This window comes from Nannobrachium achirus (assembly GCF_963921795.1).
Source record: "Nannobrachium achirus genome assembly, chromosome: 5".
NCBI lineage: Eukaryota > Metazoa > Chordata > Actinopteri > Myctophiformes > Myctophidae > Nannobrachium > Nannobrachium achirus.
This window is the reverse complement of record NC_137814.1, coordinates 71,205,023-71,219,885: the sequence shown is the minus strand read 5'-3', so window position 1 is coordinate 71,219,885 and position 14,863 is coordinate 71,205,023. Positions and strand designations below refer to the sequence as shown.

Genomic DNA, 14,863 nt, shown 5'->3' with positions numbered 1-14,863 from the left:
TCTGGAAGAAGCTGTGCAGAAGGTGTGTTCATCCAGCAGTTGGTCTCTGTGTCAAACACTCTGATGGTGTTGTTGAACTGACCGTCCCAGCCCCCAAATACAAACATCTTCGTCCCGATGATGGTGGCAGAGTGATGGGAGGAAACAGGAGGTGGAGTTCCTCTGGTGTTAATTATAGACCAGGACATAGTGGTGGTGTCCAACTTGTAGATGGCATTAGTGAAATCAGTCTGGGTCAGTCCTCCATGAATATACATGACCTTCCCCAAGACACAGGCTGAATGGTTGATCCTCCCCAAGGGAACAGTCCCAGAAACCTGTGCTTTGATCCAACTGTGGGCCTCGACATCAAATCCATAAATTACATTGCAGTAAGGAAACCCTCCCCAGAGGTAGACAGTGTCTTCAATCAGCACAGCTGTGTGACTGTGATGCATGGATGGAACCTCAAGGTGATGTTCTCCTCTCTTCACCGGGTTCAACTTCCTCCAGCATAAAGACACTGTGTTGAAGACATGTACTTCCATGGTGATCAGGTTTCTGTCTCCTCCAAAGCAGTAGATCACCTTGTGTCCGACCACCACAGCAGCCTGGTTCTTCCTCTGTTCTCCTTCCAGATATGTCAACCAGTGAAACATTTCACACAGCAAAACCACCGTCAATGAGTGTTGACAACTAATTTACAGATGAACTTCCCAGGATGAAGACAGGTTGGTTTCCTCGGTACTACTAGCTAACTGATGTTTAGCGCATCGGACGATTCATTTTAAAGAACAATTACATGGCTGTGATGATGACATAATTTGTCTCAACCTGATTGGCCATTTGCCAGAAAATCACACCCAGTGTGGAGTGAGTGGTGCCTTTCATGGGTTAATTTTATTAAACATCCTGTGAAGCTTGGCCAACGCCCAGCTTTGCAGGACGGACATACATGCACACAAAGCCAGATGTAGGAGCGGTTAGCACCACTCATTTGATATTTATTAGTGTGCTTGCCCAACAGGGCAGCACATTATAGTCCTTGGGAAACTTTATTTACCAGGGTAACGTTTCAGCTGCCATTGGAAATTGACAGACAGACAGACATCTGTCTGAGAGATAGGGAATCAATGGGAGTGGCACCCAGTAATCCTGGTCTCTATACTGCCTCCCCCAGGCCAGCCGGGGCGCCTTATGGACTGGAATGGAACTGGTTAGAATAACGCGTTCCTTCCACGCGCAACGTCCAACCGAGAAAGCTCTCCCCTGTCAGGTGATAAGAGGCCTCCTCACTCCTCATGCACTGAAGGAAGTATGAGCTCAGTTCGGGGCCCTCCCTAGGTTGGCAGAGGGAGAGCAGACACCAGGATTACAGTTCAGGCAATTGGCACTGGGTGAAAAAAAATAGGTTACAAAATTGTGGGATGATAATAATGTCTGACATCAGGGTTTTCCGGAACCGGCACTGTGTCTGCAGAGATCTCCATATATGAGCATAAAATGGACACAGACTGACAGATACAGATATCTCCATATATGGGCATAAATTGACACAGGCAAACAGATGGTCAAAACAGGTCCTATGACAACAGGTATAATGGGGTTTGATTAGACAGATATTTCCATATAGGGCATAGAGAAAATGGACGCAGATAGGCAGATACCTCCATAGGCATATATGGGCATAAAATGGACGCAGATTCACAAAGATCTCCATATACGGGCATACAAGGGACACAGACAGACAGATACAGTGATCTCCATATATATATGGGCATAATATGAACGCAGATAGAAAGATATCTCCGTATATGGGCATTTATGGGAATAAAATGGACCCAAATCACAAAGATCTCTATATATGGGTATAAAAGGGACACAGACAGACAGCTACAGAGATCTCCATATGGGCATAAAATGGACTCTGATAGACAGATACCTCCATATATGGGCATTCTGACATAAAAACATCTCTGTGAGTGTGTATGTATGTATGTATGTAATCTGCGTATCTCAAGATACGCGGATTACTGCAGTGCCCGGCCTTGACCCGACCCGATACGCGATTTTCTGGAACCGGTGCGAAAGGTTCGGATTCTACGTATGCAGAGCTGATGTCTGACATCAGGGTTTCCGGAACTGGCACTGTGTCTGCAGAGATCTCCATATATGGGCATAAAATGGATGCAGACAGACACATACAGATATCTCTATATATGGGCATAAATGGACATAGGCAACAGATGGTCAAAACAGGTCCTATGACAACAGGTATAATGGGGTTTGCATTAAAGGGTGGGGCATTCATTCCCTATTTACATCGTTCCCGAGTAGGCCAGTCCTGGACTAGACACTCAGCTGAGCGTCAGGCAGATACAGAGATCTCAACATGGGCATATGGACGCAGTCAGACAGATATCTCCATATATGTGTCAGGAATCCTCTCTAGGTCTGCCTCACCTGTTCACTCCCCTGCATTCCTAGGAATCAGTCTCAGCCTATCACCTACTCCTCACCTGATTTACTCACCTGCAGTCTGTTACTCTACTAGTTGGGGGGGTATATATTCTCTGTCAGGTTCGGCTTATCCATTTGTCAGTTTGTCGTCCTAACCTCTGCCTTCTCCTGTTCCAGCCCGAGCCTTACCTGTTTATTCCTGGATTGAGACCTTGCCTGCCTGTTTACGGATTACCCCTTTGCCTAGCCCCTGCCTGCCTTGTTTGCCAGTTTTGATATACCTCTGGTATTGACTTTTGTTATTGGTTTTGGCTAACCTGAGTAAAAGACTAAGTTACATTCATCCTGCTTCCTGCCTGTTGTTTTCTGCATTTGGGTCATTCTGTAGATTCTGACAGTACAAACTGACCAAGACAATGGACCCAGCAGAATACGAACAGGTGAAGACTGCTCTTGCTAATCAGGGATCTATACTGGCTAGTCAGCAGAAGGACCTTAAGCTGGTTGTGGATCACTTGGAAAAGATAACCCATACTGTGGGGTCCCTGTCACAGCAGGTCCAGGGGATTGTTGTTCAGCCCCCTGCCTCCCAGGCCGATGTGCCTGCAGCACCAGCTCCTGGACAGCCAGACCCTCCTGCTCAACCAGCTAGGGAGCCTAGGCTCCCGAATCCTGAGACCTACTCCGGGGAGCCAGGTTCTTGCCGGTCCTTTCTTTCACAATGCTCTCTGATTTTTCAACTGCAACCATCCTCATTTCCCAATGACCGCTCCAAGATCGCCTATGTCATCACCCTGCTGGCTGGAAGAGCTAGAGAGTGGGGTACTGCTATATGGGAGGCTAATTCTGCTGTGTGCAACACTGTCGACGGGTTTTTCAATGAGATGAGGAAAGTATTCGACCGTTCTTTCACAGGCAGGGAGGCAGCAAGGGAGCTGCTCCACATGCGGCAAGGTAATAAGACTGTTTCAGATTTTGCCATTGATTTTCGCACTCTGGCTGCTACTTGTAACTGGAACTATGATGCCTTCAGTGATTGCGCTAGGATTTTTAACTGCCGGTCACCGTGACCGGCATGATTAAAATTTACCGGACATCTGAAGAATATACCGGACATAATCATTTTAATGCATACATTACAAGCAGGTGCACAAACAGCCAATAGCAACAGTTAAAGTATTAGGCCTACTGCATAGTTGGGACTGAAAACAAATTGAATGAAAATTAGGAAGGCTAAAAAGAAAAAAACGCTTCAATCTTGCATAAGGGAATTAATTATATTGGACTAATCGCGCTGTTCGTGCAGGCTGTCTGCATGTGGCACACGCACACTGCTTTCATAACAACGTCTTTCTGTTGCATCATGTTTCATGCCAACAATACAATACCATGTCTTGACTTCAGAATAATGAAAAGGTTGATAGATTCATCTGGCCAGCAATTAATCCAATACTCACTGTCGAGTGGTGACAGTGCGTCCATGCGCATGTTATGCAACTTTGGGAGAGTTGAAAAGGCTTTGTTCTTCCTACTGTCTCCACTCCATCTCCTCTCCTCATAACTTCAATCAAGTGTAGGCTATAATGTTTGTTTATGGGTTGATTGCTGACCGTGCGTGCATTCCTTAATTCCCATGGCTTTACATGCTGTGCGTGCATCGCAAACTGACACTGAAATGAGCGAGCGAGAGAGAGAAAGAGAGAGAGAGAGAACGGGGGAGCGCGCGGGCGAGCGAGCGAGAGAGAGAGAGAGAAAGAGCGAGAGAGAGAGAGAGAGAGAGAGAGAGAGAGAGGCAGGCAGGCAGCCTGCGCAGAGGAGCAGACAGCGATAATAATAAATGACCATTGGTTTTTCAATCAGTCAGGATGTCCGGGAGGAATTTTATTTTTCGGTCTTGGCCATAAAATATCGGTCAAATCCGGCAATTCCCGGTCTAACGCAATCTCTGGATGCCTTATATGATGCGTTTCTGAACGGCCTCTCTGAGTGTCTTAAGGATGAGCTGGCATCTCGGGAGCTACCAGCCACCTTTGATGAGCTGGTGGATTTGGCCATCCGCCTTGATAACCGGCTGCGACTCCGCTGGAGGGAGAAGGGGGGTAGTCGTCATCGTCTGCAGCGCCTCCCCATCCTCCCCCAATCCCAATCTGCAGCAGTCTCGACATCTTCAGCTGTCGTCAGAGATGCCACAGAGCCCATGCAGGTGGACCGGGCCAAGCTGTCCGCAGACGAACGCAAGAGGAGGATGGATTCAGGGTCCTGTCTATACTGCGGGGAGCCTGGTCACTTCATCGCTTCCTGTCTGTTAAAAGGGAGAGCTCATCAGTAGAACGAGGGTTACTGGTGAGTGTGACATACAAAGGCCCTCCTATTTTAACCAGGTCCACAATGCATGCTACTCTTAGTTATGGTAATCAACAATTGCCAATTTCAGTGTTGATTGATTCAGGGGCAGATGAGAGTTTTATTGATTCTTCGCTGGCAGAACAGCTTAATCTAGAGACTTTTCCTGTGCAACCTGCTCTCACAGCCAATGCCCTCGATGGGCGCCTTCTGGCCACAGTAAACCATATTTCTGCTCCTGTAAATCTGTTAATCTCTGGCAATCACAGAGAGGAGATAGCTTTACATCTTATTTCCTCACCTAATGTCCCAGTTGTTTTAGGCCGACCTTGGCTTAAAAAGCATAACCCTCACATTGACTGGACCAAGGATGTGATACTAGGCTGGAGTCAGTATTGTCTATCTCACTGTCTCAGGGATGCTCAGTGTTCTGTAACTGCTGTGCCTCCACTGCAGGAGGAATTCCCAGACCTATCCATGGTGCCACCTGAGTATTTAGATCTGAAACCAGTCTTCAGTAAATCTCGAGCCACTAGACTGCCCCCTCACAGACCTTATGATTGTGCCATTGAATTGTTATCAGGTACTGTACCCCCTCGTGGAAAGTTATATTCTCTGTCCGGTCCTGAGATGGCTGCCATGGACCAGTATATCAATGACTCTCTGGCTACTGGCATTATCCGCCCATCATCATCCCCAGCTGGAGCGGGGTTCTTCTTCGTGGGGAAGAAAGACAAGACTTTACGCCCTTGCATTGACTATAGAGGTTTCAATGACATTACTGTAAAGAACAGGTACCCTCTTCCTCTTTTAGCCTCTGCTTTTGAATTGTTGCACGGTGCCACAGTATTCACTAAATTGGATTTACGCAATGCGTACCACTTGGTCCGTATAAAGGAGGGAGATGAATGGAAGACCGCGTTTAACACGCCACGAGGACATAACCCTAACCCAATGAGTATTTGGTGATGCCCTTTGGCCTTACAAACGCCCCTGCTGTGTTTCAGGGCATGGTCAATGATGTTTTGAGAGACATGATCAATAAGTTCGTTTTTGTGTATCTCGATGACATTCTAATTTTTTCTCCTTCTCTTGAGGAACATTCTAAGCATGTACGTCAGGTCCTGCAACGCCTGCTGGAGAATCAGCTTTTTGTGAAGGCTGAGAAATGTGAATTTCATCGCCAGACCGTCTCCTTTCTGGGGTTCATCATCAAGGATGGAAGTATTCAGATGGATGACGCCAAGGTCAAGGCGGTGAGGGAGTGGCCCACTCCTAAGTCCAGGAAGGATATTCAACGTTTTTTGGGTTTTGCTAATTTTTATCGTCTGTTCATAAGGAACTACAGCACCCTCTCCGCCCCCCTGTCTGCACTCACCTCCATCAATGTGCCGTTTGACTGGTCGGCAGCTGCTGAGCAGTCCTTCCGGGAGATGAAGAGGCGCTTTACTTCAGCGCCTATCCTGATCCAGCCTGATCCAGCTCTACAATTCATAGTTGAGGTTGATGCCTCTGAGGTGGGTGTTGGAGGTATTCTTTCCCAGCGTTCTCCTGTTGATAACAAGTTACACCCATGTGCATTCTTTTCTTACCGGTTGGACTCATCTGAATGCAATTATGACATTGGCAATAGAGAATTGCTGGCAGTTAAGATGGCACTAGAGGAATGGAGACATTGGTTGGAGGGTGCTCAAGTGCCCTTTTTAGTATGGACAGATCATAAGAACCTCGAATACCTGCGCTCTGCTAAACGCCTTAACTCTCGGCAAGCACGTTGGGCTCTGTTCTTTTCTAGATTTGCCTTCACCATTTCTTATCGACCAGGAAGCAAGAACGGAAAGCCGGATGCACTTTCCCGTCAGTTTCCTGCTCCAGATCGCCCTCTACAACCAGACACCATCTTGCCTAAGGAATGTGTGGTGGGGGTTCTTCGTCTGGACATTGAGAACGCTGTCAGGTCTGCATTGCTGCAGGACCCTGGGCCAGGTAATTGTCCTACTGATAAACACTTTGTGCCAGTTTCTGCCCGGTCACAGGTTCTGCAGTGGTACACTCATCACTGCTTGCATGTCATCCTGGGGTGCGACGTACCCTCTCCCTGGTCCAGCAGCGCTTCTGGTGGCCCTCGATGACAGAGGAGGTTAAGCAGTTTGTGGCAGCCTGTATTACCTGTGCTCAGAACAAGACGTCCACTCAGCCACCGTCTGGCCTACTGCAACCACTGCCTGTTCCGTCTAGACCCTGGGCCCACATAGCCATGGATTTTATTACAGGGCTCCCGCCCTCACAAGGTAACACAGTCATCCTCACAGTGGTGGACAGGTTCTCAAAGGCTGCTCATTTCATTCCATTGACCAAACTCCCCTCTGCTAAAGACACTGCTCAGCTCATGATAGACCATGTGTTTAGGTTGCACGGGCTACCAGTGGCCATAGTTTCAGACAGAGGCCCACAGTTCACCTCCAGGTTCTGGAAAGCATTCTGTAAACTGATGGGAATCTCTGTATGTCTGTCTTCAGGCTTTCACCCGGAGACTAATGGCCAGACTGAGAGAACTAATCAAGACATTGAGACTACGTTACGGTGCCTTTCCTCTCACAACCAGGCCTCGTGGGCTGAGTATCTATCATGGGCCGAATATGCTCATAACTCTCTTCCTGTTGCCTCCACTGGTTTGTCCCCATTTCAGTGCTGTCTCGGCTATCAGCCACCTCTGTTTCCCTCCCAGGAGGAGGAAGCTAATGTGCCCTCTGCCCAGCAGTTCATCCGTCGCTGTCGCAAAGTGTGGCGGGCTGCCCGGACCTAATTGCTGCGGTCATCGGCCAGGGTCAAGCACTATGCTGACCGCCGACGTCCCCCAGCTCCATCCTACCGCAGGGGCCAAAGACTGTGGTTGTCATCCAGGGACCTGCCACTACAGGTAGAATCACACAAGTTGGCACCTCGTTTTGTGGGACCGTTCCCTGTCTCTAAGGTCATCAGCCCTGCAGCGGTCCGTCTCAAACTCCCTCGCCCCCTTCGTCGGATCCACCCATCGTTCCATGTCTCTAGAGTCAAGCCTGTCAACGAAAGCCCATACTCCCCGCCCTCCAATCCCCCTCCTCCTCCCAGGTTGTTGGACGGCTCTGAGGTGTACTCAGTGCGTCGGCTGCTCAAGGTTCGTCGACGTGGACGTGGGCTGCAATACTTAGTGGACTGGCAGGGCTATGGTCCTGAGGAGAGGAGTTGGGTCCCTGCTCGGGACATTTTGGACCCGGCCCTGATTCAAGACTTTCATCGTCGTCATCCTGAGGCACCTGCTAGGACGCCCAGGGGCGTCCGTGAGGGGAGGGGTACTGTCAGGAATCCTCTCTAGGTCTGCCTCACCTGTTCACTCCCCTGCATTCCTAGGAATCAGTCTCAGCCTATCACCTACTCCTCACCTGATTTACTCACCTGCAGTCTGTTACTCTACTAGTTGGGGGGGTATATATTCTCTGTCAGGTTCGGCTTATCCATTTGTCAGTTTGTCGTCCTAACCTCTGCCTTCTCCTGTTCCAGCCCGAGCCTTACCTGTTTATTCCTGGATTGAGACCTTGCCTGCCTGTTTACGGATTACCCCTTTGCCTAGCCCCTGCCTGCCTTGTTTGCCAGTTTTGATATACCTCTGGTATTGACTTTTGTTATTGGTTTTGGCTAACCTGAGTAAAAGACTAAGTTACATTCATCCTGCTTCCTGCCTGTTGTTTTCTGCATTTGGGTCATTCTGTAGATTCTGACAATATGGGCATAAATGGACACAGGCAAATGGTCAAAACGGGTCCTATGACAACAGGTATAATGGGCTTTGGGCGGGGCATTCATTCCCTATTTTCATTGTTCCCGAGTTGGCCAGGTCGCTGACTAGACGCTCGGGAAGGGCGGCCGAGCTTCTAGTTACATTATAATTACACAGTAATTACTACTTATTACCTGGTAGTTACCTGGTAGTTGTCTGAAATTGACTTGGTAATTACCCTGTAAGTACTAGGTACTAGTAATTATTATACTAGTAATAATTACCTGGTAAATACATGTTCATTACTGTGCCGTAAAAGGAAGCGTTACCATTATTTACATTGCAAAACAATTCGATACCGATTACCGCATTTTAAAACGATACGATACAAGGCCAAAACGGTATGATATGTTGCTTTTGCAAATGATACAGTAGATCATTGAAAATGAAAATCGATTTTTCAATTCAGTTACTACTGTATATCTTTACACCCCTAGTGGTTAATGAATGTTTTGTACTAATATTGGCACTGCTCCAGAACACATTGAACATCCTCAACTGTGCAGAAAGAATGAAACACATTTCTTCATGTCACATTTCTCATAAAATCGAACTATGCTTGCTTGCATAACCAAACCGACCACTGGGCACAGATAATCTGCTAGAAAGGGAGCAAGCCACACTGTATACTGTATATGAAAGAGAACACAGTTTAAATGGTTTGCCGCTTTATGTTTGTTAAAAATATAAAATATATAACTCCTTTAGCATGTTGAATCCTCTAAGTAAAGGGTCAATGGCCGGGTTTCCCAAAGCGATTTTAGCCCATTGTAAGCCCATCGTAGCTCATGCATGGGCGTAGAGACAAAGCCCCGACCGTCATGTTCCCGTGTTAATATGGGTTCGGGCAGAGCGACTTATTTAGCCCCCTACAATTACACCAACATTCAGATTTCACAAACAAAGTGCTTAATAAAGTCTCACAACTGTCTAAATACGGTACGGCTTTCTATAATTACCCGTATCCTCAGTTTTCTTTAATGAGAAGACTTTTTATCCGATCACTGTCTGTTTATCTCAATGAGGTTGGTGCGCATAGGGAACGCCAGGAAATACATGGTAAAACAGAACGCGATCAGATAAAAAGGCGTCTTATTAAAGAACACGGAGGATACAGGTAATTATAGAATGCCGTTTGGGAAACTTGGCCAGTCTCACCGGGTGAAGTGGATGGGAGCGTCCAATGTGCACACTACCATCCACTTCAATTGAGAATGATACTTTTTATCTTTATCTTTATCTTGCCCGGTGGGAATGACCCTTTAGACCAGTGGTTCTCAACCTGTGGGTCGGGACCCCCAGGAGGGGTCCCCAAATTATTTGTGGGGGGTCCCCAGATGATTAACTTAATGTGCAATATTGTTTTCTCACTCAACAGTAAACAAACCAACATAACGTTTAAGTGTATAGAGGGTATCTGCACATTTCTAAAGAGACAATTCAAGGACTTTAACTCATTTGCTGCGATGGCCGTGAATCCCGTAAAAATCCCGCTGTACGTCCCTGCCACGCCCGTGAATCCCGCCAATGTGCTTTTAAATGATGTAATGCTAAATTAGACTCTCCCACAGCTCCTCAAAAAGTTTTAGCCTTCTATCTTATAAGGAAACCAAAATATCACACATCAAAGTGAGTGTGTTTGAAAACAAGAGTGTAATAAATGTATAAATCTCAATAAAATCAACAGAGAAGGAACAGTGCTGGCAACCGCTGCAGCCTCCAGCACACAGAATGCGTCTTTTTTTTTCCAGGCTCTTTTTTTTTTTTTTTTTTTTTTTTTTCCCCTCACTCCAACATGCATCCATTCACACACACCCCCATTCCAACACCAATGCCCTTGCCCTACAATGGAAGTGTTGCCAGAAGTCAATCTGAATGGCACCATGTAGGAAGCCCCCCAAGCGGAGGCTAGCCAGCCAAGCCTATAGCAACAACTAAACAGTTCAGCTCGATGAGACCGTTCTTCATAAATCAAACAAAATCCCGTGACATTTTCACTTCAAAAGCCATAATCTGCTATGAGCCTCCACAACCCACAGCTTCATAACCCCACACACCACACTATTGTCCAGATTTGCAGCCAACTAGAGAGAGTTGGAAGCATCTCTGCCTCATGACTGCCTGAACCAAAATAAACCATCACAACAAATAGATAACACATCTGCACCTCACCTCACGTCAGCGGGGGTCCCCTCGACTACATCCCGATCACAAGGCACTGCTCGCGGCAGAGTATATGTCCCCCCGTGTCCTGGACTCCTGGTCAAGCAACCATGTCGTGTCCGGAGGCTGATTTGACCACAAACAACATCTCTATTCGCGTCGGTAAAACTTATAAGACATCCTCGTCGAGCGTTAGCCTTGTCTTCTCCGTGTCTGCACGCTAACAGATGGATCCCACCGGGAACAGTGGAGTAAGCAATCGCGACGATTCATTGAAAGTAAGTTGCTTTGTTTTCATCCAAAGTTTCTGTGCTTCCCGTGTCGGTGTCCCGTTCCCTGCACGCAACGTGCAGACTGAAAAGAAAGTGAATATCGATCCATCGTGGCGCTCCTGCATCTCCCCCTGAGTGTGATCAGCTGCAGCATGTGTATCGCACACAGCATTGTAATGTTGTAATGCGTTCTTCTTGATGTGATCAATAACTCTATGCTTGTGATCCGTTCTAATATCCGGTTATTTACACAATCACATACATAAACGTTTCCGCATCCGGTATAGAAACGGACCTGATCAGCAACTACATATGGCAACTGTACAGGGGCGTCAATTGGGTATGGCAGGGGTATGCAGCTGCCATGCCTTGGCTACAGGGGGAAATAATAAAATGTACTTTTCATTGTGCCTGTTGCTAAGGTATGGCAACATGTCATGTTGCCATACCTTACCTTTTTCTGAACTGACGCCACTGCAACTGCACACTAACGGATCCCAACAGATTCAATTCGGTGGAGCTTTATTGACATGAGAAAACGCAAGTGGTTTGTACTCGCCAAAGCAAGTGTCACAAATAAAATAAAAACATTTGAAAATGGGTAACATAATACAGTTGGAGGGGGTACCATTCCCACCTGCTTAGCAATATATATTTATATATATATATATAGATCTGCTATTATGTACATGTATGTGTATAGCCTACAGTATAGTTAGTGTGAGTGTGTGTGTGTGTGTGTGTGTGTGTGTGTGTGTGTGTGTGTGTGTGCGTGTGCGTGTGCGTGTGCGTGTGTGTGCATGTGTGTGTGAGGAGGTACTGCAGACCATCGTGGGCCAGTCCAATATAAAAAGCGTATTTCTCTTTGTGTGAAGTAAGACGCCCTAAGGGCAAGATGTGGCCTATTACAGCACTATTACACAATTCCAGTTATACACAATTACACTTATTACACTAGTACACTCATCTGATAAGTGCCTGAAGCCATAAAGACAGATATCAAGTGAGTTATTTCCTTGAAAAGAGAACATTCACAAAAACTTAAATAACTCCTTTTCATTTGATTTTCAAGCTCGGAAAATCAAAAAACAAGGTTTTTGAAATGGCTATAACTATAGAATGGTACATCGTAAATGCAAGATTATATTTTTTTCGTGAAACTACAGCTTGTCCTCTTCCATTTCCAGTAATGTATGACATGGTCGTGCAAACACAGAATTTAGGAAAAATCTAAATATAAAAAAAAATATTCATTATACAAAATGGCAGTAAAGCCATACAGTGCAATGTTAAAATGGCAGCAAATGAGTTAATACCTCTAAAATGACAAATTAAACATTGGCCAAATTGTGAAATATTCGAGGCAGAAATTGTGAAAATAGTTGATCTACAACACCCGTTGTGAGCATGTAGATCTGCTATTTTCTATTGTTGCGAGGCGTTGTGAGCATGTAGATCTGCAAAAGGTAATGCCGCAACTCTTATAGGCCCCGTTTAGACGGCAACGCTCTGTAGAGGAAACAGTGACGCGAGGGGAGACCGCTGTCATCTTTTCCACACATGTCACCATAAAATAATGGGTGTTTTTAATGAATCTATCATGGTTAAAATGGAGTTTGAAGTTACAATGGGTGTGTATGGGGAGGTCCCTGGGCCTAGTGGGCCTGATAACATTTACATCAAATATCAAAATATTGAATCAAGTAACTTAAAAACTGTTCGAAGTGTTCATAAAAGCCTGATTAGACGATAACATGACCAACAGTTTTTTTTTTTTTAAAGTGAAATACCCCTTTAACGTAACACAGTGAAGAGGAGTCCTCCTTTACGTTATGACATTGGTTCTCGAAGTGGGCTCCAGGGACCCCCATTCCCCAGGGGTCCTTGAGGGAGTTCCAGGGGTCCCCAGCTAAATGATAGTTAGGAACCAAATTGACCCTTAGTCTATGGAACCAAATGGACCCTACCGGATCCATTTGTACACTCAGAGTTAAATTAAGATAGATTTTACAATATAAATTGGGGTCCTAGAGATATAAGCCTAATGCATGTCAAACTGGGGGTCGTTGAAATTAAAATGGTTGGAAATCAGTGCTATAGGTGATGGTCTATAAAAGATATTCTCTTTTATGGGGGTCCCTCTCCCTGGCGTTTATTTGCAAATGGGGGTCCCTGGGGCTGGTCTAATACGTGTACATTTGGGTGGGTCCTTGGCATGAATAATTTTGAGAACCATGTTATGTTATTGTACTGATGAGCCCTTCAGTCAGCTGTAGAAAAAACTAAAAACAATACATTTCACTTCTCAAAAAACAAAAAAAAACAAACAATACATTTCACTTCTCAAAAATAAACAATCTTTTGTTTCACTCGTATACCAAAATGCATTAAAAAATGATTGGGTCAAATATCGATGTGCGATTAAAATGCAATTAATTGCGATTAATTAATTACAAAGCCTGTTATTAATTAGATTAAAATGTTTAATCGCATCCCAGCCCTAATTATATTATCATCTTATGGGCTATAACACAAATTACATATAAGGAATTGACACTTCTGATGATTATGGTAAAAATAGAACTACTTAGATTTGTGGATAATTGGGTCAGAAGGAGACCTCTGAATTGCATTGTGCACCGGCCAGCACGTCTGTGCATTCCATTGTCAGCGCCGCTTGCTCTCTACCAAATGGAACTTAGTGGCATAGCGGGTGGCATAGCGGCTGATTTTATCATCCGAAATCCGCTTTCCTAAATCTGTGTTACCAATTTTAGGGAAATAGCAACAACACGCCCGCGGACACACCTCCATGGGCAAATAAAGGAGTCGGCATAATGGGTAGTGGGTATGATACATTTTAATAGCGATTCGATACATATCACGATACATGATTGACGATACGATACATGGACGACATTGGTTCATTCATGGCGATACGATACGATTCGATTCAATGATTTAAAATCGATATAGTAACTATTTAGCAAAGAAATTAAATCTATGTGAAAGGTGTAGAGAGTGCAGGTGTTAAAGGGAAACATGTATTATTATGGATATAAATAAGTAAACACTGTGATTATCTGCCAAATAAACCTGTACCTTGACATTAACCCAGAGATTACACACATTTATCGATAGACCAGTGTAGCTATATGGAATGGAAAAGTAATCAAACCCCTCCTTTAAAACATTTCTTCATAAAAATGTCAAATGCAATGCACAAGTAGGTAGTATCGATACAATCGATTCTTTGCACCTCCAATTCGATATGATACAAAATCAAATGATACGATTGTTTAGCTGTTTTCATTTCGATATACTTCGATTTTTTAAGTTAAAAACGTTATTTCGATGCAGTTACTATATCGTTACACCCCTTCATAGAATAGTGCCCAACGTGTTAACAAAACTGATTAGAATTGGAATGGCAGCTATTTTTAAGCACAGCACTGAAGTAAATGTGCGTTGCTATCGTCTGCCACTGATGAGTGATGTATGTGATGACGTGAGAAGAACTTCTTCTGCTGCCTCTTGATCCAGACGGTTAAAGGAAACCATCTCAGTGTTCATCTCTCCTACACGCTGCCATCTGGAGGCCTGGAGGAACACAGCAGCACCAATGTTTATCTTATAGGATCACTAACCTCGCATGGTTTTCATTCTAAACCGAGCCGAGTGATCCAGTCTATTAAAAGATAAATAAAATAAATGCATTCCGGTTGGGTTGGTGCTGCATTGTTCTTGTTCCCATACAATAATACGAATCAATCAGTCACACTGAGTGTCAGCATAACAGATGGATATAGGCCAACCAAACTATTGTTAT

The 14,863-nt window shown here is 45.2% G+C and overlaps 1 protein-coding gene across 1 annotated transcript in view; it reads right to left on the bottom strand.

The window, feature by feature from the left end:
* Positions 1 to 13,973: 13,973 nt before the first annotated feature.
* Positions 13,974 to 14,863, bottom strand: part of LOC308285286 (scavenger receptor cysteine-rich type 1 protein M130-like) — a gene marked incomplete at its 5' end in the record, with an annotated part of 48,470 nt that continues 47,580 nt past the window's right edge. The window contains one exon of the mRNA XM_080726002.1: positions 13,974 to 14,634. Within this exon, the coding sequence (XP_080582128.1) occupies positions 14,506 to 14,634 (129 nt within the window). The 3' untranslated portion in view covers positions 13,974 to 14,505. The remainder of the gene's footprint in view (positions 14,635 to 14,863) is intronic.